Source organism: Carcharodon carcharias, chromosome 28, assembly GCF_017639515.1.
Source record: "Carcharodon carcharias isolate sCarCar2 chromosome 28, sCarCar2.pri, whole genome shotgun sequence".
In the NCBI taxonomy this organism is placed as follows: Eukaryota; Metazoa; Chordata; class Chondrichthyes; order Lamniformes; family Lamnidae; genus Carcharodon; species Carcharodon carcharias.
Genome location: NC_054494.1, coordinates 35,926,020 through 35,951,510, shown reverse-complemented (window position 1 = coordinate 35,951,510; position 25,491 = coordinate 35,926,020). Strand labels below are relative to the sequence as shown.

The 25,491-nt window shown below is 46.2% G+C and overlaps 1 protein-coding gene across 1 annotated transcript; it reads right to left on the bottom strand.

Annotated features, from left to right (window-relative positions):
* Window positions 1-5,375: 5,375 nt before the first annotated feature.
* On the bottom strand, window positions 5,376-25,487 carry LOC121270750 (GTP-binding protein SAR1a). The gene is made up of 7 exons (XM_041176136.1): window positions 25,404-25,487; window positions 20,736-20,810; window positions 19,462-19,581; window positions 17,566-17,631; window positions 13,479-13,582; window positions 12,431-12,562; window positions 5,376-7,836 (listed from the first exon to the last, which is right to left on the bottom strand). The coding sequence occupies exons 2-7, from the start codon at window positions 20,791-20,793 to the stop codon at window positions 7,720-7,722; spliced, it is 597 nt and encodes a 198-aa protein (XP_041032070.1). The 5' UTR covers window positions 20,794-20,810; window positions 25,404-25,487; the 3' UTR covers window positions 5,376-7,719.
* Window positions 25,488-25,491: the final 4 nt, after the last annotated feature.

The window sequence follows — 25,491 nt, the reverse complement described above, 5'->3', positions numbered from 1 at the left end:
AATAACAATCTTGAATTTTGAATAATCCACCTAATTTTTAATGTGCATGGACCCATTGTGTTGGCTTAATGGTGTCATTTTGCACCAAGCAATTTTGGGGAGGGGCGAAGATGAACAGGAATTTAGGGATAAGGGTTGCCAGCTCTCCAGGATTAGCCTCGAGTCTCCGGGAGTTGAAGATTAATCTCCAGGGCACAGTCGGGACCAACACCCTTGAGGAAAACCAAAGGGACATTGAGAAAATTGTGTTCTTTTAGTCACTTTCTTTAAACAGCTACTTATCAAATATAAGAACATTGCAGACGGGGAAAAAAATGGCTGTTTGATTCACAGTCAAAAAACATCCAAGGTAAGGCAGAGCTAAAAACAAAAAACTGCGGATGCTGGAAATCCAAAACAAAAACAGAATTACCTGGAAAAACTCAGCAGCTCTGGCAGCATCGGTGGAGAAGAAAAGTGTTGACGTTTCGAGTCCTCATGACCCTTCGACAGAACTAGGTGAATGCAAGGAAGCCTGTTGGCAAGCCAACTGGCATTGGGATGGCACGTGTTCGCTTATATTGTTCTATTATTCGTAAAGGACTTGGAGTTAATTCTTATGTGAGCTTATATCTTGGGGTGCCCTCCTCATGAGCCTGGCCAAGGTGGCCATCAACAGGTGCAGGCAGCAGGCGGTCGAGGGGGCTGTCCAGACTGACTGTCTACCCCTCTACCGCTGCTACGTTCACGGCCGGGTAGCTCTGAAGAGGGATCTCACGGTGTCCACCAGTGCGCTAGAGTCCGATCAGTGGGCACCTCGGGGGGGGTGCTGGGGTGCATCGTCAGCCCCCGGAACGACATTTTGATTTAATTTTGTAAGTTTTCTTTCACGTTTTTATTTTAGTTACTGTTACCCCACCAGAGGCTGTCACCTCCTCCGATTTATTAATTTTTAGTTTCATTTATTGTTTTTTTTATGTTTCTCAGAAGGGTATATCCAGGGGTGCCACATTCACTGTCGCACTGCAGTCATGTGCCAAGTAACAATGTATCAGTCTACAAGCCACATGGAGAGATACAAGAAAATTACTTTTTATTAATCCACGGGATGTGGGCTTCGCTGGCTGGGCCAGCTTTATTACCCATCCCTAATTGCCCTTGAGAAGGTGGTGGTGAGCTGCCTTTTTGAACTGCTGCAGTCCATGTGGTGTAGGTACACCCACAGTGCTGTTAGGGAGTTCCAGGATTTTGACCCAGCGACAGTGAAGGAACGGCGATATATTTCCAAGTCAGGATGGTGTGTGGATTGGAGGGGAACTTGCAGGAGGTTGTGTTCCCATGTGTCTGTTCCCTTGTCCTTCAAGATGGTAGAGGGCATGGGTTTGGAAGGTGCTGCCTAAGGAGCCACAGTGAGTTTCTGTAGTGCATCTTGGAGATGGTACACACTGCTGCTACTGTTCGTCGGTGGTGGAGGGAGAGAATGTTTGTGGATGTGGTGCCAGTCAAGCGGACTGCACATTAAAAATTAGGTGGATTATTCAAAATTCAAGATTGTTATTAGCTGGGTTCAAGGAGAGACGAGAAACACAGGAGGGAGAAGGGAATTGAAGGATCATTGGAGGCTTTTCCAGCTAAATGGGCTATTCCTGTGCTGCTGGTAGACTTGATGTAATGTTGTGTGAAACTGAAACTGAGTTTACAGGACTGGAAAGCGATTATCAGCAATGCTGCTGTTGACCCCAGTTGCTGCCATATGGGATGTTGAATGCATTAGCTTCCGGGTTGTAAATTTGTCCTGGATGGTGTCAAACTTCTTGAGTGTTGTTGCAGCTGCACTCATCTAGGCAACTGGAGAGTATTCCATCACACTCCTGACTTGTGCCTTGTGGATGGTGGACATGCTTTGGGGAGCCAGGTGAGTTACTCATCATACAATTCCTAGCCTCTGACCTGCTCTTGTAGCCACAGTGTTTATATGGCTAGTCCAGTTAAGTTTCTGGTCAATGGTAACCACCAGGATGTTGAAAGTGGGGGATACCGCGATGGTAATGCCATTGAATGTCAAGGGACAATGGTTAGATCCTCTCTTATTGGAATGGTGATTGTTGGAGATGGAGATAGAGATGGCACAAATGTTACTTGCTACTTGTCAGCCCAAGGCTGGATATTCACTGCTTCAGTATCTGAGGAGTTGCGAATGGTGCTGAACATTGGGCAATCATCAGCGAACATCCCCACTTCTGACCTTATGATGGAAGGAAGGTCATTGATGAAGCAGCTGAAGATGGATGGGCCTAAGATACTACCCTGAGGAACTCCTGCAGTCAATGAAGCATAAGCATTTTCAGTCTAAAGTCTAATTATTTCTAACCTATGAGAACCAGAAAAATAACTACTGGACAACAATGGCAGGCTGGTGGGGTGGGGAGGGGGTGGTGGGGGGGTAGGGAGGTATGAGGTCATGTGATAAAACCTCCAGGAATATATTCAACATTAATGTGGAGTGGACAGTGGGGTGTGAAGAGTAGCCAGGGACATTGTCGTATGTGTTACCAAAGGAAAATGGAAAAGATTGTAGAGTGATGGTTCCCAAAAGCATTGGAACACTAATGAAATTCCTTGTGTAAAATGGAATTTGACTTGCTTAATGACCATAAAATGAAAGTGCTTTACTTGTGGTAACCCATCAGAGCCAAGGGAGTCCCCCTTACTCCTACCACAACTAACTTTAGCTACACTTTGCATCACCAGCATGTTGCCATAGTTGCCACCCCCTGGAATTGGCTGAGGGTGGAGAGTGGTTCTGTCATTTGCGATAACTTCAGACAGATGCTATAGAAAGAAAAGCTTGTGTTTATATTGTGCTTCTCAGTCTCCCAGGATGTCAAAGTGTGTCACTGCTGAAGTACTTTTTGAAGCATGTCACTGTTGTATTGTAGAGAACACTGCAAGCCAATTTGTGCAGAGCAAGCTCCCACAAACAACAACTAAGATAAGTCTATAAGAACAAAAAACTGTGGGTGCTGGAAATCCAAAACAAAAACAGAAATGCCTGGAAAAACTCAGCAGGTCTGGCAGCATCGGTGGAGAAGAGCAAAGTTGACGTTTCGAGTCCTCATCACCCTTCAGCAGAACGTCAACTTTGCTCTTCTTCGCCGATGCTGCCAGACCTGCTGAGTTTTTCCAGGTATTTCTGTTTTTGTTTTTAACTAAGGTAAGTCACCAGATAATCTTGTTTCGGTGGCGTTGGTTGATAGATAAATATTAACAAGGATACTTGGGGAGAACGCCCTTGCACTTCTACTAGACCTTTTATGTCTTCAGCTGAGGCCGTTGGTCATCCACAGAAAACCTCAAACAATCCAACAGTTCTTCAAAAAAGCACTGTGCCACCAGAGTACACAATGCACTCAAAGTCACTAAATTGAAGCTCAAACCCATTGCTTGCTGCCTCGGTGCAAGGCTGAGAGCACTGAGTAAGAAGGATGTTATAAATAGAATTATTCACTTGTGGTTGTAAGTACATTGCAAATAGCTCAGTTTCCGTGGGAAACCTCCAAGCCACTAATTTTCAATGTGTGTGGGCCCAGCTGCCTTGTAAGCTAAAAACTAGCACATAAGAACATAAGTAGGAAGAGCAGGAAGTGGCCGTAAAGCTCCTTGAATCTGCTCCACCGTTCGATAAGATCATAGCTGATCTTCTACCGGAACGCCACTCTCCCACCCTATTGCCAAATCCTTGATTCCCTTAATATTCAAAAATCTATGGGACTGAGTCTTCAATATGCTCGGTGTAGAGAATTCCAAAGATTAACAGTGAACAATTTTCTCTTTTCACATCTAAATGGTTGGTCCCCTATCCTGAGACAATCCCAGTGCTCAGGGGGTGTTGTGCTGCACGCTAAAGCGTGCTGCTCTTTGAAGGTGGATTAACTCCAGGGTCCTGTCTGTTCCAGTGGACATTAAAGGTCCTTTGTAAAGAAGCAGGAAAACGCCTCAATAACACTCCTCCATCAACAAATACACCCCAAAAACAATCTTAACTGGGCATCCATCTCACTGCTGCCTGAGAAAGCCTGGCTGCTATGTAACAAATTACCATTGTACAGTAGTTATCCTAAGGTAAAGCAGTGAGATTCAGAAATGGGATGAGGTGAAGTATTGATGGAAGTCCTTTATAAAAGTACCACCAGAAGGCAAGATGGTGGTGTAGTGACAACATCAGCAGACTAGTAATCCCGAGACCCAGGCTAATGTTCTGGGGACACGGGTTGAAATCCCACCACGGCAGTTGGTGGAATTTAAATTCAATGAATAAAATCTGGAATTAAAAGCTGCTCTCTGTGATTCTGACCGTGAAACTATCACTGATTGTCATAAGATCCCATCTAGTTTACCAATGCCGTTTAGGGAAGGAAATCTGCCATCCTTACCTGGTCTGACCGACATGCAACTCCAGATGTCACAGATTTAGGTGGATTGCTTTTTAAAATTTATTATAGGTAATTAATTTATATCAGAAACAAAAAGACATTTTCATATTATAAACATTAATACTACAAGAACATGTTTATTTGAAACACATTAAAATGTGTCATAAAATCATCAAAATAGTCTTCCCCTGAGAAACCAAAACTTATCCTCCAGGGAGGTTGTGCTGAACCTTTATAAAACTCTAGTTAGGCCACAACTAGAGTATTGCATCCAGTTCTGGTCACCACACTTTAGGAAGAATGTGAGGATCCTTGAGCAGGTGCATAGGAAATTACCAGACTGATTCCAAGGATGAGGGATTAGCCACAAGGTTAGGTTGCAGAAGCTGAGGTTGTTCTTCTTGGAGCAAAGGAGGTTGAGGGGTATAGCTGATAGAGGTGTACAAGATTATGTCAAGTTTAGATATAGTAGCCAAAGAAAAACTGCTCCCATTAGCTTATGCTGTAAGGACAAGGGGACACACATTGAAGGTTTTGGGCAAAAGATGCAGGGGAGATGCGAAGAACTTCTTTAAGCAGTGAGTGGTAATGACCTCGAACTTGCTGTCTTTGAGAATGGTGGAAGTGGAGACTATGAATGATTTCAAAAGGAAAAGGGCACTTGAGGGAAATAAACATGTAGGGCTGTGGGGATGGAGTGGGGGAATGGGTCTGATTGAATTGCTCTAGAGAGCTGGCATGGACTTGATGGGCCAAATGGCTGCCTTCTGTGCCATAGCAACTCTATGACCCACAGCAATGTAGTTGACTCTTAACTGCCCCTGAAATGGCCTAGCAACCTACTCAGTTCTAGGGCAATCAGGAATAGGCAATAAATGCTGACCTTGCCAGCGATGCCAACATCAAGAAAGAATAAATACAAAAAAAAACTACTCATTCAGAATGTTAGTCAAGACACCAAGATATATAATTATGTTTATTTCAAATAAAGCAATGATTTATAATACATTTATACATGTTGCAGGTTATCTTTCTACCAAATAGAGAATGATCAGCGTGAGGGTAAGAACAGTTTTGTTTCCAATAATGAGTTGATGAAGGCATCAGATTGGCAAAGGGTTAAAGCAGTCTCCAACACTCTCTCAAACAGTGGAGAGCAATGACCACAAACATGTAGAGCTGCAATAACTGAGTAATACTGCAGATGTACAGTACCAACCTGTTGCGTTAGGCCTGAAAGTTTTAGGGAGAAGGGGAAAGAAAATGTCAAGTTTTGCATTCAATGCTGAGGAGACAGGCAAGTCCCCAGATAATTGGCCTAAGAATGGATTACTGTAGATGCCCCTCAAGAGTAAACACCACACTTCTGGGGTAAGGAAAACATTTTCTTTATCCCAATCACTCATATTGAGCAAACAATTGTCCTTTTTTTTAAAAAAAAAGTGTACGAGGCTGGATGCGAGTAAACAAAATATAACATTCCCATTAATTGGCTTCCACTGTATGTCCATTCCAGGAAGCATTGCATCTTTGTCTGCTCTTGCTGCATGGGGCCTAACAGAGGAGAACAGCTTGTTTGGTGTTTCCAAGAAAGCCATTTGCTCCTGGGCTGGGAGAAGGTACAATTTCTAATTCCAGAATAAAGTAAAACCGCCATACAGAATGCCTCCATTCCTTCAATAACTTTGAAGGAACATCACCATTATGAGCAACAGACAAAAGCTTATAGAGAAGCAAAAAAAAATAGCAATATAGTGTTGACTGGCCACTGCTTTAATTTCTCAGGGGGAAAGGCTGTCTGGTTGCTGTCCACATCAAATGAATGCTGCTCAATTTCACATCATAAGCATATCCTAGTCAATGAACAGAAATTCAAAGTTCCATGTTCAATCCACAACCACTGTTACTGTTAACATGTGTAAACTGTTAAAATGCAAATGTAAAACAGTTCCCCACATTATGCAGCCTGCATAATGTCGTGTTGTCTCCACGATCACACTAAAAGCATCAACTGTACAAATTAGTTCATATTTTAGAAAAGCTTTACAATAAAAAGTGTGCATGAAATTGTGCAATTCGCCCAAATATCAACAAGTCCCATCGCAAATTCATGACGTTAACAGCTCGTGTTAAATTATTTGAAATTACTCGCTAATCACGTTTAAAACTGTGACTCCACATTACATGCCACCCGGCCGTGACTTACTTTGTGCATTTCCCCACTCCCAAAGTTTTTCCATGCCACATGGAAAATGAAACCTTGTTGCCCGACACATCATTCAGTCATAAAATTAAATCTCTATTCACAAAAAATGTTGTATTTTCTGATTTTGCCATTATTTACGTTAAAAAAAAAACTGGGCGTGCAGATTTCAAGAGGGCGAAATATCCTGGTTCTGATTAAAAGCTTGGCAAAGAGCCATCTCAATGCCAAAATCCAACCTGTATGACACACTGATATCATAACCACAGGTCAACGGATTCTCAAAATAATTAACCAAATTACATGCACATTTACAAATCATCGACAGGATTGTAACCAGTCCGTATGCCACTAATGTACCTTCAAATATTAACGCCGCGTATGTAAACAGCACACCCCGCTTAGTGTCAATTGGTAGCTGAAAGAACTTTCACACAATAGTTCTCGCAGACTCGTCTCATAGGAACTACACAAAACAGAATCGTCACAGTTTTGCTGGCCACATTTGAATGTACCCAGGACCGTACAGAATGTTCAAATTCAGCCTCAGACTGTTCAAAACTTATACAGAAATGGCTCTGGAGACAAGCTATGTTAGTACAGACAAAGACAAGTGAGAAAAGTTTTTTGACTTGTGAATGCAATTTAGACTACCATTTGATTTGGCTAAAATGCTTTGAGGGGTGGCCATACAGCTGCTATTCTATTCTGTCAACAATGTCTTGGGGCACAGAGGGACAGACATACCTGTACAGCTTCAGGGACTACCGTGCATCTCAAAAATGGGTCAAAAAAAAGAAAAAAATCATACATTTCTCGGACTGCTGCGCAGCCTAATTCAAGTGTGAATTCTCAGCAACATTTATGTCAGAGCTGTAAAAAGATTACACTTGCGAAAGTAATTCCGATTTTAATCTAGGTACAAACACCCAACTGAAAATTATATTTAAAAATGCAGCAGATCTGAATTCTCTCCTGGTTGGCATTGCGATCTTGTCAACAGATGTATGTCCATTTTTTAAAAAAAAAACATAAGGAAACAAAAAAAATACTTAGACAGCTGCAAACTAGTTCAGTCCAGAGTGGCATAGTTTTGTCTCAAGTTCAGTCAATATATTGCGAAAGCCAGCGAAATCCTTCTCCATAACCCTGACGCTTCAGCACACTGCACATAAACACCTCGAGCGGCCGGGTGTTTAACTCCTTCAGTGGCACAGTCCCCTGGAACAGAACAGCAAGGTAATTTAATATCCCCCAAAAACATGCAGGACAGTTCCAATTCTAGTTACAGACCATATTACTCATAAACAAGGTGACTCATGAAAACAATGATCACCTCCGCTCAGCCGGACCACTTTCAGCCACAAGTCAGTCATCACACAGCTCTCTTGGGAGCAGCTGGTTTGATTTTAATACGCGCTGTTTCAAGTATTGTTGGGATTGTATAGAGACAAGTGAATGATAGAGTAGGTTACTGGGCCACCAGTGCACTCTCCAGACTATCAACCATATTAATAACTCTCATATATAATCCCAAATGTACCCTGCAGCATCCTAAACTTCTAGTCTAATATGCCACTATGTATAATAAAACCCAACAGCGAGTGTACTTTAACAGTCAGATCATAATCCAGCCTGAATGTGCATGCTTGGTAACTCTGCAATTTACATCAAGCAGCCATAAGATGCACAGATGATGTGAATCAAGGATTTTGATGACAAGCTGGAAATCTTGCCAAGACATTCTTCCCGCCACAACTATGGCTGGCCAAGTTATTTGTTTTGTCACATTGGCCCCCTGTACTCAAGCTCAGCACTACATACTTTAAACAGAATTAGTATCTTCCCTCATTTCTTCAGCTTCTTGAGGTGCATCAAGTTCCAAGTAAACTTTCAAACCTCCACCATTGCTTAAGTCAGCTGATTACAAGGCCCCCCCCACCCCCCCCCGCCTCTGGCGAACAAAGCCACTGTCATGAGAGAGTACAGTCTCCGTTTCTGCTCCTCTCCCTTAGAACACAACCAAGATTAGAACCCAAAGCACTGACAGGAGCAGGTAGGAAGAAAGTGGACATTTTCAGGATGCAGTAAAGCACAACACAGCCAATGGATTATTTCTGAAGTGCAGTTGTTCAACTATAACTGGCATTCAATCCCCTTTATCATAACAAAACATTCCAAGACACTTTATAGGAGCGTCAGACAAAATTTGACCTGAGGCTACAAGTCTAGTCAAAGTAGTATATTTTAAAGAGAGATTTAGAATAGGAGAGAGATAGAAAGGGGAAAGGTTTGTGGAGGGAATTCCAGAGCTTAGGGTCTAGCCAGCTGAAGGCACAGCCACCAAGATGGAATGTTTGTGATGTGGAGAAAACACTGGGTCCCCACACTGCATTGCAGCTCTTGGCACCCAGAACAAGGGAAGCAGCCTCACAGTGTTAGTCACATGTCACCAAATGTCATCGCGATTTACAATTATAACCAATCTTAAAACCAGTTTGAGGATGTCCAACAGTCTAATTAGGTCATTTCTAAGCCTGAATAAGTTACTGATTGGCTTTGCTTTTCAAATAGGTTAATAATGGAAACACAGCCATTAACAAAACTGGAGCAACTCCTTGGCTTTCAAACATTTACTTCACAATGTGCACAAAAAGTGGTGTGTCCCACTTTCCCATCACACATCAGTGCGCAATATTGAGGACATGAATTAATTTCAGCTTTTCAGATGAGTGTTAACACAGACCACATACCAGTCAGTGTCAATAAATCACCTCTCGGTAACAGATGGCCAGCTGGAGTTGCAAGACAGAGATTCAATCAGGTGCGACAATGTAGAGTTACAAGAGTGAAACCGTTATAAATAGCTCCAGGGTTGAAGGCTGAACGACAAGCTCACTGCCAGGTAAAGGCCATGCTTTCTATAGTCACAAGGTTTATTAATTACTGGTTGATCTAACATGCTGTAGCACATGGGTAGTCAAGTGAAACAGGATTGGAGGACAGGGGATAATTGCACCAGGACACACACAGATACTTCAGGTTTTAGTTTCATATATTATCATTTATGTATTTCCGCCATCAATTTCTATATTCACATTTATAATAACTTCCCAAGTAAACTTTTCATGCTGTAATCACACTCTCCTTCCAGTAATGGCCCTCCAACCAGCCAGATTCAGAGCAGGGGGAGACAATGGGAGGAGAGTCAGCCAGCAAGTACTGCAACTATAATCTGGTGACAGCACCATATTCCCACAATTTAGATATTAATCTGTAAAGCAACAATTACAGAGCAGTTAAATCTATACTTTAGCTTTGGTAGGGGAGGGGTAGTGAGGACCACTTCTAATTCCATATAAAGATTTTTTTTTAAAATTTAGCAAAGCTGGTTGGTTTTACATAATGAAGTGCTTACATGTAGCCCATGCTGTGAAATGTAGCTCATCTGAGGCTGAGCACTGCAGTGAGTGTTCTGGCCAGGCAGAGCCAATTTTACAGTACTCAGTTCCTGCCTCTCTGGTTAGATGTGAGCTCTGCATCATGCAAGGGCAGAGCAGCCTCCCGTGAAATAGAACTAGGGAGATAGAGATGTAGTGGTAGTATCACTGGACGAGTAATCTGGAGACCCAGGCTAATGTCCTGGGGATGTGGGTTCAAATCCCATGACAGAAGCTGGTGGGATTTGAATTCAATTAATAAATTTGGAATTATAAAGCTTGTCTCAGTAATAGTGACCATGACAGCTTTCATCGATTGTTATAAAAATCCATCTGGTTCACTAATGTCCTTTAAGATCCTTCCTTTAGGGAGGGAATTCTGCTATCCTTACCTGGTCTGGCCCACATGTGACTCCAGACCCATTGTGGTTGACTTGTAACTGCCCTCTGAAACAGACGAGCAAACCATTCAGTTTAAGGACACTTATGGATGGGCAAATGCTGGCCTTGCCAATGATGCACATATCCCATGAAAGAATAAAAAAAAGAAACAGAAATGATGTTGGTGGTGGGGGAAGACTCTAAACATTCGAGTTAAGGTCAGGTAGAGACACCGGGTTTTGACGCCATTCTCCATTTACACTCCATCTCAAGCTAAGTTGTAAAATTAAGTATTCTGTCAATTTAGTGTGTGTGAGGTGAAAACCACCTGTCAGACACTAAACTTCCAGTGTGAATACATCCTATGAGGCCATGTTAGATAACCTGGTCACAAGAAACAAAGTAATAAATTATCACAGTAAATAGGTAGTAAAAGATAGAAAGACTTGAATTTATAAAGCACTTTTCAAGCCATCTCAAAGCTCTTTTTAAAACCAATCAAGTACTTTTCAAAAAAATTGCAGTCACTGTTGTGAGGTAGGAAATGCGGCAGCCAATTTGCAGACAGCTAGGCCCCACAAAACACAATGAAGTAATGACCAGATAATTTGTTTGTATTGAAGGATAAATATTGGCCAGGTCACCTGGGATTCTCCCATGTTCTTCTTCGAATAGTGCCATGGAATCTGAGGGGGTAGACGGGGCCTCCGTTTAACATCTCATCTGAAAGACGTCACCTCCCTTGGCACTGCCTGGAGACTGTTGGCCTAAATTTTTGTGCTCAAGTCTCTGGAGTGGAATTTGAACCTCAGGCTTCTGACTCGGGAGGTGAGTGAATGCTACCCCTTGAGCAATAACCGAGTGTCTAAAAATGTGCCCAGCAAACAAAAATCCACCCACTTACCATCATGGCAAAGCCTCCTGCTTTGCAAGATCTTAAAAGTGCATCGTTCTCGAAAGGTCAAACAGGCACAAAAGACAGAAGTAAGACAACCCTTTGATCTACCTACAGTCTTATCGACAGAGGTGCTTAACTTTCAAGTTGCTAAACAGCCCACGCAGATTTTATCTGCCAATTTAAAAAGCATCAGTGAACAACCAGTAAACTGTCAAGTTTTATTCAGTGCTGAGATTGACCTAGTTTTGTTTTTACAGCATTCCTACCTCCATTTACCTTCCTGACTGAGCTGCGGAGTCAGCAGTAATAGGTGCCCCTATGTACTTGCTGCAAATTGTTGCAGGAATGACGCACTCAGTTCAATAAATTTAGCCTCCTCAATCGGTCACCGATGTATATAAAAGTTCACAATTACCAGGTTCAGTTGCTGGTCTGTGTCGAGTTGAATGGTCTCCACCGCAACTGGTTTCAGTGCCTATGGGTCAGGGGAGGAAAACAACCAAAAAAAGCTCGTGCTCTCTTGGTCAGGGATGAGCTCCTTGGAAAGTTCAGGTGTGTGGGGCGGAGGCAGGGTCAGGGTTGCCTGCACCACTGACTACCCCACCAGCTGTTAGAACATCCTGCTAACACTCTCCATCCTGACTGTCTCTCACATAGACTGGCCACGAACAAGGTACCAAGCCCATGGGATCATTCCCCAGCAAGAATCAGCACCTTCAGTTATTCTCTTTTAAGAGATCACTACACCCACACTTACAGTTGATTAAAGTCATGTGCTCAATAAAAAAAAATGTTTATTTCTGTGGAAAATAGACAGCTACTCCAGTGCAGTACTGAGGGAATCCTGCATTGTTAAAAGGTGTGACATTAAATCGAGGCTGCATCTGTACGCTCCAGTGGATGTTTAACTTCCCTTGGCATGACCCAAAGAATGTTGGAGAAATGGTAATCATTCCTTACTCAGCCAACACAAAATAACAGGTTAATTGGTCATTCTTCCAGGTTTGCCTACACAAGAATCGCTTCACTTCCACAAGTAATTTGAAGATAGATGATCAGGCTTTACAAATGATGGTCTTTCTTTTCTTAACTTTACCTTTCCTGTTGTTTGTCCGTACAGGCCAAAGATTTCCCGAAGCTTCTCCTCACTGATGGCCTCTGATCGGTCGATTTTGTTACCCAGGATAAGAACGGGAACGTTGGATATTGTTTCATCTGTCATTAATGCCTGGAAGGGGGGGGAGAGAGAGAAAAGGAGAGTGTGAGAGAGAGAAAAGGAGAGTGTGAGAGAGAGAAAAGGAGTGTGAGAGAGAGAAAAGGAGTGTGAGAGAGAGAAAAGGAGTATGAGAGAGAGAAAAGGAGTGTGTGTGTGTGTGTGTGTGTGTGTGAGAGAGAGAGACACACACAGAATGGAAGGTAGGGTTTTTATTTCAAAAACATGCTTTACATTTGCTCATGGAATCAAGAGTCAGCCTGTGACTGAAACACAACTGTCAACAGTGGCTTATTGCAAAATGAATGACACCAGGCAGCATAATTTGCAAGAGACCAGATCACTGGCAACACTTCACTTTCGATACACTATGAGTCATAGTTAGACACTTGCTTTTAGTGTTGTCAGTATTGAATGCATTTTGAAGCTCAGGGTTAGTATTTATCGCTTTTTTGGTTCCATTTCCTTCCTCTGTGATGCTGTCACTGAAGCAAAGAATAATGTCACAGCTGATTTTAAAGGTATGGGATAGGTACGGCTGAGTTGTGCCTCTTTCTGTACGTAGGAACAGGAGGCAGATATTCAGCTGCTCAAGCGTGTTCCACCACCATTCAATGAGATCGTGGCTGAACTGTACTGTAACTCTGTCCATACTTATTGAGCTGTTGGGCAGTGATAAGTTGCCCCAATTCTTGTGTGTCACTAACCCAAAGGAACTGAGGCTGTGTGTGAGCTAACTGAGCACAAATCAGAAATCAAAATACCCCACATTCCTGATGTATACAGCTCAGTCATCAGGACATTGAGTAGAGGGAGAGGTGGGAAGGATCCCCTTTGGATATGGCATCCAAAGCCACCTTGTAACATGTTCTCAACTTTCTGTGCAAGGGTGCTCATCTAGCCAGGAACTCTTCAACATTGTTCAACTTACATCAAGCTCAACTTTAGATTCAGCAAGTCGTGTATGATCTGCACAGTCAACCAGGAAAACAATCCCATTAATGGCAGGGAGGTAGTTCTTCCAGACTCGCCGGGCTGTAAATAAGCAGTAACATTTAAATATAAGATAGTCACCAACAAATCCAATGAGGAAGTCAGGAGGGACTTCTTTACCCAGAGAGTAGTGAGAATGTGGAATTCGCTACCACATGGAGCAGCTGCAAATAGTCTACAGGGATTTAAAGGGGAGCTAGGTAAACATATGAGGGGGGATGAAGGAATAGAAGGATAGGCAGATAGGACGAGATTAAAAGGGATGGGAGGAGGTTTGGGTGCACCATTAACACCACCATGGACTAGTTGGGCCAAATGGTCTGTTGCTACGATTTTTATTTAACGCTAAGTAAAACTAAGACCAATCAACATTATTGTTTCATTTGAAATGAAGCATGGAAAATTGTTCATTTGAATAAAAGACCACATGCCAGGTGCTGGAAAGTGGGGTTAAAATGAGCAGATGGCTTCCTTTTTCTCTTTTTGGCCAGTGCAGACATGATGGGCTGAATGGACTCTTTCTGTGTCGTAACTTCTCTATGGTTCTAAAAAGAAAACCCAACAGATTGCTAACATTTGCAGGCTTTTTCCATCTTTCGAATGAAGGCTCTTGAATTTGTGTGAATTGTATAAAAAAAATCCACCAAGAGCTCTCTCAATTTATGGCTCATGTGCCTCAGAATGGGTAGGTGAAGCAATGGTCAGTCCTACTCTACAGAAGCATCCAGCCGACACCAGAATTTCACAGGCCAGGCAGTCAGAGTCTTTGAATGGAAAGTGTAGTTGATATAGGTGAGGTCCTGGAATTCTCTTCTTTGCAGCACTGTGGGTTTACCTGCACCACATGGACTGCAGTGGTTTAAGGAGGCAACTCAAAACCACCTTTCCAAGGGCAATCAGGGATGGGCAACGATGCCCATGAAAGAGTACAAAAAAAGGAGCACAGGAACTGACTGTATTGTGAAGCGTTATAAGATGCTCTGAGAGAGGTGATAAGGTTTTAGAAATACTTGAATGCAAATGAAAAAATAAAATCTGCACCAAATGTGACCCTCTTCACACTTTCCTGCCAGTTTTCTCCCACTTACCCCACACCCCCACATAAAAGGCTCTTTGTTTGGATACAGTCCCATGGACTTTATCCAAGTGTCCACTTGCAGCATGTGAGCAAGGCAAACCAAGGCACCAACAGCAACTTGCACTTAATACAGTGCCTTTAGCGCGAAGTGCTTCACAGGAGCGGAGTCAAGGCAAGATTTGACACTGAGCCAACAAAGGAAATGTATATGAACATACGAACAAGGAGCAAGATTGGCCATTCAGCCCCTTGAGGCTACTCCGTCATTTAATAAGGTCATGGCTGATATGATAGTAACCCATGGCTGATATGATAGTAACCTCAAATCTGTATTCTAACTACCCCAAATAACCTATCAACCCCTTGCTTACCAAGAATCTATCCACCTCTGCCTTAAAAATACTCAAAGGCTCTGCTTCCATGGCCTTTTCAGGAAGGGAGTTCCAAAGACTCATCACCTCAGAGTAAAAATTTCGCCTCATCTCCATTTTTAATGGGCAACCCCTTATTTTTAAACAGTGACCTTGCGTTCTAGATTCTCCCAAAAGAGAAAACATCCTCTTCACATCCATCTTGTCAACACCCCTGAGGATCTTGTTTCAACCAAATCGACTCTTACTCTTCTAAACTCCAGTGGATACAAGCTTAGCCTGTCCAACCTTTTCTCATAAGACAACCCGCCCACTCCAGGTATTAGTCTGGAAAACCTTTGAACTGCTTCCAACGCATTTACATCTTTCCTTAAATAAGGAGACCAATACTGTACACAAAACTCCAGATATGGTCTCACTAGTGCTCTGTAAAAGTGAAGCATAACCTCCCTCCTTTTGTATTCAATTCTCCTCGCAATAAATGATAACATTCTATTAGTTTTCCTAATTACTTGCTGTACCTGCATACTAGCCTTTTGCGATTCATGAACTAAGACACCCAGATCCCTCTGCATCTCAGAGTTCTGCAATCTCTCACCATTTAGATATGTTTTATTCTTCCTGCCAAAATGGACAAGTTCACATTTTCCCAAATTATACTCCATTTGCCAGATCTTTGCCCACTTACTTTATCTATATCTTTTTGTATCCTCATGTCCTCTTCACAACTTAATTTCTTACCTATCTTTGTGACATCAGCAAACTTGGCAACCATCCCATTCATCCCTTCATCCAAGTCATTTATATAAATTGTAAATAGTTGAGGTCCCAGCAATGATCCCTTTGGCACAACACTCATTACATCTTGCCAACCTGGAAAGACCCATTTATGCCTGCTCTTTGCTTCCCGTTAGGCAGCCAATCTTCGATCCATACCAATATGTTACCTGCGATACCATGAGCTTTTATTTTCCACAATAACCTCTGATGTGGCACTTTATCAGATGCCTTCTGGAAATCTAAGTACAGTACATCCACCAGTTCCCCTTTATCCACAGCACATGTTACTTCCTCAAAAAGCTCCAATAAGTTGGTTAAACATGATGTCCCTTTCACAAAACCATGTTGACAATGCCTGATTACCGTGAACTTATCCTAGTGCCCTGCTATAGCTTCTTTAGTAATAGCTTCTAACATTTTCCCTATGACAGAAGTTAAACTAACTGGCCTGTAGTTTCCCACTTTCTGTCTCCCTCTCTTTTTGAATAATGGAGTTACATTTGCTATCTTCCAACCTAATGGGACCTTCCCGGATTCTAGGAAGTTTCGGAAAATTAAACCCAATGCACCAACTATGTCACTAGCCACTTCTTTTAAGACGCTAAGACAAAGTCCATCAGGACCCACGCACTTGTCAGCCCGCAGCTCCAACAATTTACTCAGTACAACTTCTCTGGTTAATGTTATTTTCCTGAGTTCCTCCCTATTTTCCATTTCCTGATTTATAGCAGCTGCTTCTGGGATGTTACTTGTATCCTCTATAGTGGAGACTGGTGCAAAATACCTGGTAAATTCACTGCCATTTCCTTGTTTCCCATTATCAATTTTTCAGACTCACTTTTAGGATCAACGCTCACTTTGTTATCTCGTTCCTTTTTAAAATATTTATAGAAACTCTGTTTTTACACTTCTGGCTAGCTTTGTCCCATGCTCTAATCTTTCCCTCCTTATTCTTTTACTCATCTTTTACTGTTCCTTATATTCTATCCAGTCTTCTGGCCTTCCACCTACCTTTGCACAATTACATTCTTCTTCTTTAAGTTTGATACGATCTTTAACCTTTCTACCCCTTGGACTTTTTCTTACTCGTTGGAATGTATCCTGTGTATTCTGAAATATCCCCTTAAATGTTTGCCACGGCATCTCTATTAACCTATACCTTAACCTAATTTGCAAATGCACTTTAGCCAGCTCTGCTTTCATGCCCTCATAATTTCCCTTATTTAAGTTTAAAAACATAGTCTGGGGCCCACTCCTCTCTCCCTCAAACTGAATGCAAAATTCAATCATATTATGGTCGCTGCTACCTACGGGTGCCTTAACTATGAGGTCATTAATTAATCTCATCTCATTGCACAATACTAGCCTGCTCTTTGGTTGGCTCCAGAAAGTGCTGTTCTAAGAAACTATTCCAGAAACATTCTATGAACTACTCATCTAGGCTACCTTTGCCCATCCGACTTTTCCAATCTATAAGACGGGTGATCAAAATGTTAGTCAAAGAAGTCAGCTTGAAGGCAAGCTAAATCCCTTTCTTCTTCACCAAAGGATGTGTGGACTTCCAGGAAGGGTTGTTGGATTGTGATTAGAAGCAAGAATTTTGGTTCATTATTACTTATCCTCCTGAATCTGAGGGCACTAATACACGTTACAGCTTGGTTGAGATAGACATATTTTCCAATTTAACTCGCTGGCATATTACACTAAACAAGCTGATGCTGATCAGGACAGATTGAAATATGACACATTCTGATGCAAAAAATATTCAGACGCTTTCTTCATTCCCAGCACCATACCTTGCGCATGACCTCCAAGGTCAAACGTAGTGAACGTCATTCCCGCAATTGTCAGCTCTTCTGATGCTACGACAATAAAAAGAGACCAGTTAGGAGAAGCAACCCTAGAGACCTGCAAGTAAGCTTGATGAACAAATAAACACAGAAGTGTATCCATATGCATATACAAAAAGCCAGGAGCAACTTCCAGTGGTCTGTTCAACTGTGAGCTGGATCTGCAACTGTTTGTGCACAGGTTGCTCAATCGCAACTGATCAACGGGTGTTCATTCACCTTGTGACAGTGCAGGGACTTTGAGAGAGCAGATACAAATTTTAGTCATGCTATTTGTAAACCTGCATGTGACTATAGCTCACAGCATCCCATGTTGTGGCACACTAGCACCTGCATTAGCAAAGCTCTGTGTCAGGATGGAGGATCATCAGCTCCAGATCCGTATACCTACACCTCAAACATTACCTCTGCAACTGAGGACAATTCCCTTTCTCCTGATGTTTGCGGAACTGGGGCGGTGGTGGGTGGGGGTGCGCACATGGCAGGGAGATGATGGTGTAGTGATAATATCACTGGACCAGTAATCCAGAGGCCCAGGCTAATGGTCTGGGAGCATAGGTTCAAATCCCACCACAGCTGCTGGTGAAATTTAACTTGAATCAATAAATCTGGAATTGAAAATTAGTCTCAGTAATGGTGACCATGAAACTATCATTAATTGTCCATGTGGTTCACTAAATGTCCTTTAGGGAGGGAAATCTGCCATCCTTTACTCGGTTTAGCCTACATGTGACTCCAGACCCACGCAATGCTAGCCTCATCAGTGACACCCACAACCCATGAAAGAATAAAGAAAAATAACAGGGCATCAATGAGAAGGGCCGGGGGGGGGGGGGCAATGTTTGCTATGGAGATTGAATTCAGAAATATGCAAACACAGCATCTTTTTTTTTTAATTCTTTCACGGGATGTGGGTGTCTCTGGCTAGGCCAGTATTTATTGCCCATCCCTAATTGTCCTTGAGAAGGTGGTGGTGAGCTGCTTTCTTGAACCGCTGCAGTCCAGTGGTGTAGGTACACCCACATTGCTGTTAGGGATGGAGTTCCAAGATTTTGACCCAGTGACAGTGAAGGAACGGCAATATATTTCCAAGTCAGGATGGTGAGTGACTTGGAGGGGGAACTTCCAGGTGGTGGTGTTCCCATCTATCTGCTGCCCTTTTCCTTCCAGGTGGTAGAGGTCGCTGGTTTGGAAAGTGCTGTTGAAAGAGAACCTTCATGGAGTTAAGTGACATTTTCTTACAAATTTCCTTTTATTTCCCATCTCCTGAATGTGTTGTTTACTGCAGTATGCTTCCATTGGTGCTGGCATCCCTCTGGTAACTTGCACACAGAGGCTGCTCCATGCCCGAATCTAGAAAGTTTTAGCAGGCTACTCACCCACAAACACTGCCACATACAAGCTGAATCCTATCTTTCCAGCAGGTGGCCATTAGCAACAGAATTTCTGGCCAATTCATTTCGTGGTCCCAGCCTGGAATTCTTTGAGGTTGATAGCAACACCCCAAATGCTTCCCCCTCATTCAGTTAATTCAGCCCCAACCAAGAATCAAATGTGGGGTCTTCTGGTCTGTATGACTCAAAACTACATGAGGTACAAGCTTTATGCCATTTCTGTTCACTTAGTTGCAATATTCAAGGGGCTAGGGTTGAACACTGCTATGGTTGTTTACTGTGTTTACTTTACTCACGAAAGCCATCAGTGGGATGGGAGAAAGTGAGGAACATATACAAATAGATTAGAGTTCTGCATCAGCCAAATGAGTGCTCAGCTTTTGCAAAGAGAGAATCCTGGCACTGGCTGACAGCGAGCCCATGACATGATTCAATTGTAAGTACTTACTGGGATGTAATGTAGGAACATGCTGCCCCAGTCTGTTATCTTTCAGCATGTGCAATAAGGTGGTTTTGCCAGCATTATCCAAGCCCAGGAAGACCAATTTTCCCGATTTTTTATATAGCCCTGACAAAGAAAAACCATAATATATGCATTATAATTTGCTTTTGTTAGACATGTTTCTCAGTTTAACCAGCTGGCATATTGATCCCAAGGCATTATTTCAAAGAAGAGCAGGGGAGCTCTCCCCAGAATCCTGGCCAATATTTATCACTCAATCAACATAACTAAAAATAGATTATCTGGTCATTATCACCTTGCTTCTTCTGGAAGCAAATTGGTTGCCACATTTGTTGCATTACAACAATAATTAAACTTCAAAAAAAAAGTGCTTCATTGGCTGTAAAGCCCTTTTGAGATGTGTTGAGTCATGAAAGATGCTATACAAATGCGTCATTATTTTCTTTTTATTACGAACCTCTCATTCATTAAAAACTTTTCAATTCTAGCAGAGTGCTGTTATGCTGCTTATGGTAGGACAGAGGAAGATGTGCTGCTTCCCATATAGCGTAACAATGTCATTCAGCTGTGTCTCTTTAAAGGCACAAGTTTTATTTACTGAATCATCTCAACTGTCCTTGCACAGGTCCTTAGATCGGTTAACAATCAACAAACTTAATAGAAACTGTGATGACAACAAAAGTTTGCATGTGTGACATTTGAAGTGCGACAATTCTCCACCTCTTCAGCATGACTGAAACATAGTCACTTCACATCTATAACTGCTAGCTTAGAGCTTGATCAGTTACTAACAGACAGAATATCAAAAGCACTCAATGTTAATGTTACATTGGAGTCTCGTAGTTGCAACAGCGCGATTCAAGTGCCAGCAGCTCTAGAGTTACACTTTTAACTGTGAATTGCACTAATGGGTGAAAGAGCTCACAATATACGGAGCTCCACCACTCCATTCATTTTTAATGTGCAGCGTGTACCTTCCCAAATCACTGAGTTTATCAAGCATAAAATCTAACGTAAGCACTTTTTGCAATCTGGTTTCATGTGACATTGGAGTTATACTGCATATAGTGCAAAGCCCATGCGGTTTGTGGCATCTTTTCCAATGGGCTCTCGCACTCCTATGTCCCGGAGTCAGTTTAGGATCAGATGGTGGAGTCATGAGATCGCTTTAGCATTGCTCCCATCCACAGTCTACAGTCACCAAAGACAGAGGGAGGGGGGTAACACGAAAAACAATACAGTGGCTCGGAGCCACTTACCCAGGAACTGTAGCATGCTGGTGAAGCCATTGTACAGCCAGTCGAAAATGCCCGACATTGCTGAATCGGACACACCTGCAATGGGAAAAAGACAAATTCAGATCAGAGAAGATTCCCTGAAAATTGAATACAAGGTTACAGTAGAGGAATAGGAGTGGGTCATTCAGCCCCTTGAGCCTGTTCTGTCATTCACTATCATAGCTGGTCCATATCCCAATTCCATCCACCTGCCTTGGCCTTATACCCCTTTATTAGCAAAAATCTAACAATCACAGGTTTAAAATTAATTCAGCTGCCAACTACTGCTTTTTGTGGGAGAGCACTTCACATTTCTACCATCCTTTGCAGGAAGAAGTGTTTCTGAACTTCTCCCCTGAATTGGATTTAAGGTAATGTCCTCCTGGACTTCACTACCAGCAGAAAGTTTCTCTCTAGCTACCCTTTCAATCTCCGAACAGGTCAGATACAGCCTTCAGTTCTATGAGCTTTAATTTTAGCTGACAGTCTTTCATATGGAACCTTATTGAATGCCTTCTGGAAATCCATATAAACTACATCCATAGGCATTACCATGTCTACTACTCTGGCTACTTCCAACTCTATGTTGGCTCCCTCTATAGGAGGACTAAATTGACAGAGATGGTATCCAAGTTGAATAATGTTGACTGGAGGTTCAATCCTGCAACAAGTGGAACAATTGTAGCGTTGACGAAAAATGGAGCAACTTTAAAGCCTCTTATGCAGAGAGAAGACATTTATTCCCTTTGGGTAATTGTTCACGTCCAAAGGCAAATCAAACAAGAGCAGAAATATTTTAACATCTATAAGGGTGAATAATGCAAGAGGACAAGGACTTAACTGAGGGTGACGAAATCTGCTCCTATATTGACCAGGAGGAGCCTGGAGAAGTGGTTCACTATGGTAATGACAGCAAGGTCTCTTTTGGCAATATTGGAGTCGGGGAGATGCGGGGTGGGTGGGCGGGTGGGTGGGGGGGGTTTTGAAGATTCTCGAGTTCCAAGATATAACTGAGGTTTTAAATAAATACTTTTCATCACACTTCACTGCTGGAGATCGCACTGTTTGCTGCAGTTTAAGATTGACACTGGAACTGAATGCGTAGATTTGAATGTGAAAATAGGTCTTTACAACTGTTCAGTGCCTTAAAACTGACGGGGCTAAAAAATATGGGCAACGTTTTGTGACTGAATGGTTCATATATTTAGCGCCACACTGAATTCTGGGTTCGTCCCTGGAGTGAGAGGCCCACTGGTGCCAACACTCCAAAGGTATTTATTCTGAACTAAGAAACAATAGGGCTATTAGTTCAGCTGGATGAGGGGAGGGGGGATGGGAGTGAAGAGGGGGATGGGGAAGGTGAGAGTGGGGGGAATAGGGAAGGTGAGAGTGGGGGGAATAGGGAAGGTGAGGGTGGGAACGGGTGGAGAAGGAGAGGAGGGGAGAAGAGTAGAGGAAGCCGGGTGGGGGTGGGGGAGAGGGGGGAGGGAGGGGAGAAGAGTAGGGGAAGCGAGAAGGTGGGGGGGAGAGAAGAGTAGAGGAAGACGGGGGGGGGGGGGGGGGGGGGGGGGAAGGGAGAAGAGTAGAGGTAGGGGGGGAGAAGAGTAGAGGAAGGGGGGGGGAGAAGAGTAGAGGAAGGGGGGGAGAAGAGTAGAGGGAGGGGGGGGGGAGAAGAGTAGAGGAGGGGGGGGGAGAAGAGTAGAGGGAGGGGGGGGGAGAAGAGTAGAGGGAGGGGGGGGGGAGAAGAGTAGAGGGAGGGGGGGGAGAGAAGAGTAGAGGGAGGGGGGGGGGAGAAGAGTAGAGGGAGGGGGGGGGGAAGAGTAGAGGGAGGGGGGGGGAGAAGAGTAGAGGGAGGGGGGGGGAGAAGAGTAGAGGGAGGGGGGGGGGAGAAGAGTAGAGGGAGGGGGGGGGAGAAGAGTAGAGGGAGGGGGGGGAGAAGAGTAGAGGGAGGGGGGGGGAGAAGAGTAGAGGGAGGGGGGGGGGAGAAGAGTAGAGGGAGGGGGGGGGAGAAGAGTAGAGGGAGGGGGGGGGGGAGAAGAGTAGAGGGAGGGGGGGGGAGAAGAGTAGAGGGAGGGGGGGGAGAAGAGTAGAGGGAGGCGGGGGGGAGAAGAGAAGAGGGAGGGGGGGGGGAGAAGAGTAGAGGGAGGGGGGGGGAGAAGAGTAGAGGGGGGGGGGGGGAGAAGAGTAGAGGGAGGGGGGGGGAGAAGAGTAGAGGGAGGGGGGGGGGAGAAGAGTAGAGGGAGGGGGGGGGAGAAGAGTAGAGGGAGGGGGGGGGGGAGAAGAGTAGAGGGAGGGGGGGGGAGAAGAGTAGAGGGAGGGGGGGGGAGAAGAGTAGAGGGAGGGGGGGGGAGAAGAGTAGAGGGAGGGGGGGGGAGAAGAGTAGAGGGAGGGGGGGGGAGAAGAGTAGAGGGGGGGGGGGAGAAGAGTAGAGGGAGGGGGGGGGGAGAAGAGTAGAGGGAGGGGGGGGAGAAGAGTAGAGGGAGGGGGGGGGAGAAGAGTAGAGGGAGGGGGGGGAGAAGAGTAGAGGGAGGGGGGGGAGAAGAGTAGAGGGAGGGGGGGAGAAGAGTAGAGGGGGGGGGGAGAAGAGTAGAGGGAGGGGGGGAGAAGAGTAGAGGGAGGGGGGGGAGAAGAGTAGAGGGAGGGGGGGGGAGAAGAGTAGAGGGAGGGGGGGGGAGAAGAGTAGAGGGAGGGGGGGGGAGAAGAGTAGAGGGAGGGGGGGGGAGAAGAGTAGAGGGAGGGGGGGGGAGAAGAGTAGAGGGAGGGGGGGGGAGAAGAGTAGAGGGAGGGGGGGGGAGAAGAGTAGAGGGAGGGGGGGGGAGAAGAGTAGAGGGAGGGGGGGGAGAAGAGTAGAGGGAGGGGGGGGAGAAGAGTAGAGGGAGGGGGGGGAGAAGAGTAGAGGGAGGGGGGGGGGAGAAGAGTAGAGGGAGGGGGGGGGAGAAGAGTAGAGGGAGGGGGGGGGGAGAAGAGTAGAGGGAGGGGGGGGGAGAAGAGTAGAGGGAGGGGGGGGGAGAAGAGTAGAGGGAGGGGGGGGGAGAAGAGTAGAGGGAGGGGGGGGGAGAAGAGTAGAGGGAGGGGGGGGGAGAAGAGTAGAGGGGGGGGGGAGAAGAGTAGAGGGGGGGGGGAGAAGAGTAGAGGGAGGGGGGGGAGAAGAGTAGAGGGAGGGGGGGGAGAAGAGTAGAGGGAGGGGGGGGAGAAGAGTAGAGGGAGGGGGGGGAGAAGAGTAGAGGAGGGGGGGGAGAAGAGTAGAGGGAGGGGGGGGGAGAAGAGTAGAGGGAGGGGGGGGGAGAAGAGTAGAGGGGGGGGGGGGAGAAGAGTAGAGGGAGGGGGGGGGGAGAAGAGTAGAGGGAGGGGGGGGGAGAAGAGTAGAGGGAGGGGGGGGGAGAAGAGTAGAGGGAGGGGGGGGAGAAGAGTAGAGGGAGGGGGGGGGGGGGGGGAGTAGAGGAAGCCGGGGGTGGGGGTGGGGGGGAGTAGAGGAAGCCGGGGGTGGGGGTGGGGGGGGGGGGGGGAGTAGAGGAAGCCGGGGGGGGAGGGGGGGGGGGGGGGAGTAGAGGAAGCCGGGGGGGGGGGGGGGGGGGTGGGGGGTAGAGGAAGCCGGGGGGGGGGGGGAGTAGAGGAAGCCGGGGGTGGGGGTGGGGGGGGAGAGTAGAGGAAGCCGGGGGTGGGGGTGAGGGGTGGGGGTGGGGGGGGTGGAGTAGAGGAAGCCGGGGGGGGGGGGGGGTAGAGGAAGCCGGGGGGGGGGGGGGGGGGGGGGGGGGGTAGAGGAAGCCGGGGGTGGGGGTGAGGGGGGGGGGGGGGGGGGGGTGAGGGTGAGGGGGGGGTGGGGGTGAGGGTGAGGGGGGGTGGGGGTGAGGGGGGGGTGGGGTGGGGTGGGGGGGGGGAGTAGAGGAAGCCGGGCGGGGGGGGGGGGGGGGGGGGAGAGAGTAGAGGAAGCCGGGGGTGGGGGTGAGGGGGGGTGGGGGTGAGGGGGGGGTGGGGGTGAGGGGGGGTGGGGGTGAGGGGGGGTGGGGGTGAGGGGGGGGTGGGGGGAGTAGAGGAAGCCGGGGGTGGGGGTTGGGGTGGGGGTGGGGGTGGGGGTGAGGGGGGGGTGGGGGTGAGGGGGGGTGGGGGTGAGGGGGGGTGGGGGTGAGGGGGGGTGGGGGTGAGGGGGGGGTGGGGGGAGTAGAGGAAGCCGGGGGTGGGGGTTGGGGTGGGGGTGGGGGTGAGGGTGAGGGGGGGGTGGGGGTGGGGGTGAGGGGGGGGGGGTGGGGGGGTGGGGGTTGGGGTGGAGGGGGGGGTGGGGGGAGTAGAGGAAGCCCGGCGGGGGGAGAGCCGATTTCTACCAGGTGAACTTTGGGAGCAGCGGCAGCTCCACCCGGTGTTCCTGCCCCAGCCCGGACACGGAGACTGAGCACAGCAGGTGGCCCTTCGGCCCAGCCGGTCTGTGCTGCCTCATTGAGGGATCCGTCCCCCCCCCCCCCAGCTCCTGAAACCCGGTCGCTTTTGGGAATTTCACCCACTGGATCCGCTCCGGGTCCATTGCTCCCGATTCACCGCCGATGGTGTCCCCCCTGCCCCTGCTCCCACCCCCCCCCCCCCCCACCCCCCCACCCTCACCCCTCACCCCTCACCCCTCACCCGGCCCCCGGGCCCCGAGCCCCGAGCCCCACTCACCGGCAGCAACTGCCCTCCGCCCCGCACCGGAAACACAGAGACTGGATCCGGGGTCAGCGACAGTCAGCTGACCCAGAGAGAGAGAGAG

What these genes read in the sequence shown, in the direction of transcription:
- LOC121270750 (XM_041176136.1), bottom strand. Translation starts at nt 20,793, where the DNA reads ATGTCGGGCATTTTCGACTGGCTGTACAATGGCTTCACCAGCATGCTA. An exon ending in AATCTAAAGTTGAGCTTGAT is followed by an intron (nt 12,563 to 13,478) that starts GTAAGTTGAACA and finishes CCCCCCTTCCAG; the next exon opens with GCATTAATGACAGATGAAAC. An exon ending in ACGGACAAACAACAGGAAAG is followed by an intron (nt 7,837 to 12,430) that starts GTAAAGTTAAGA and finishes GTTCTGTTCCAG; the next exon opens with GGGACTGTGCCACTGAAGGA.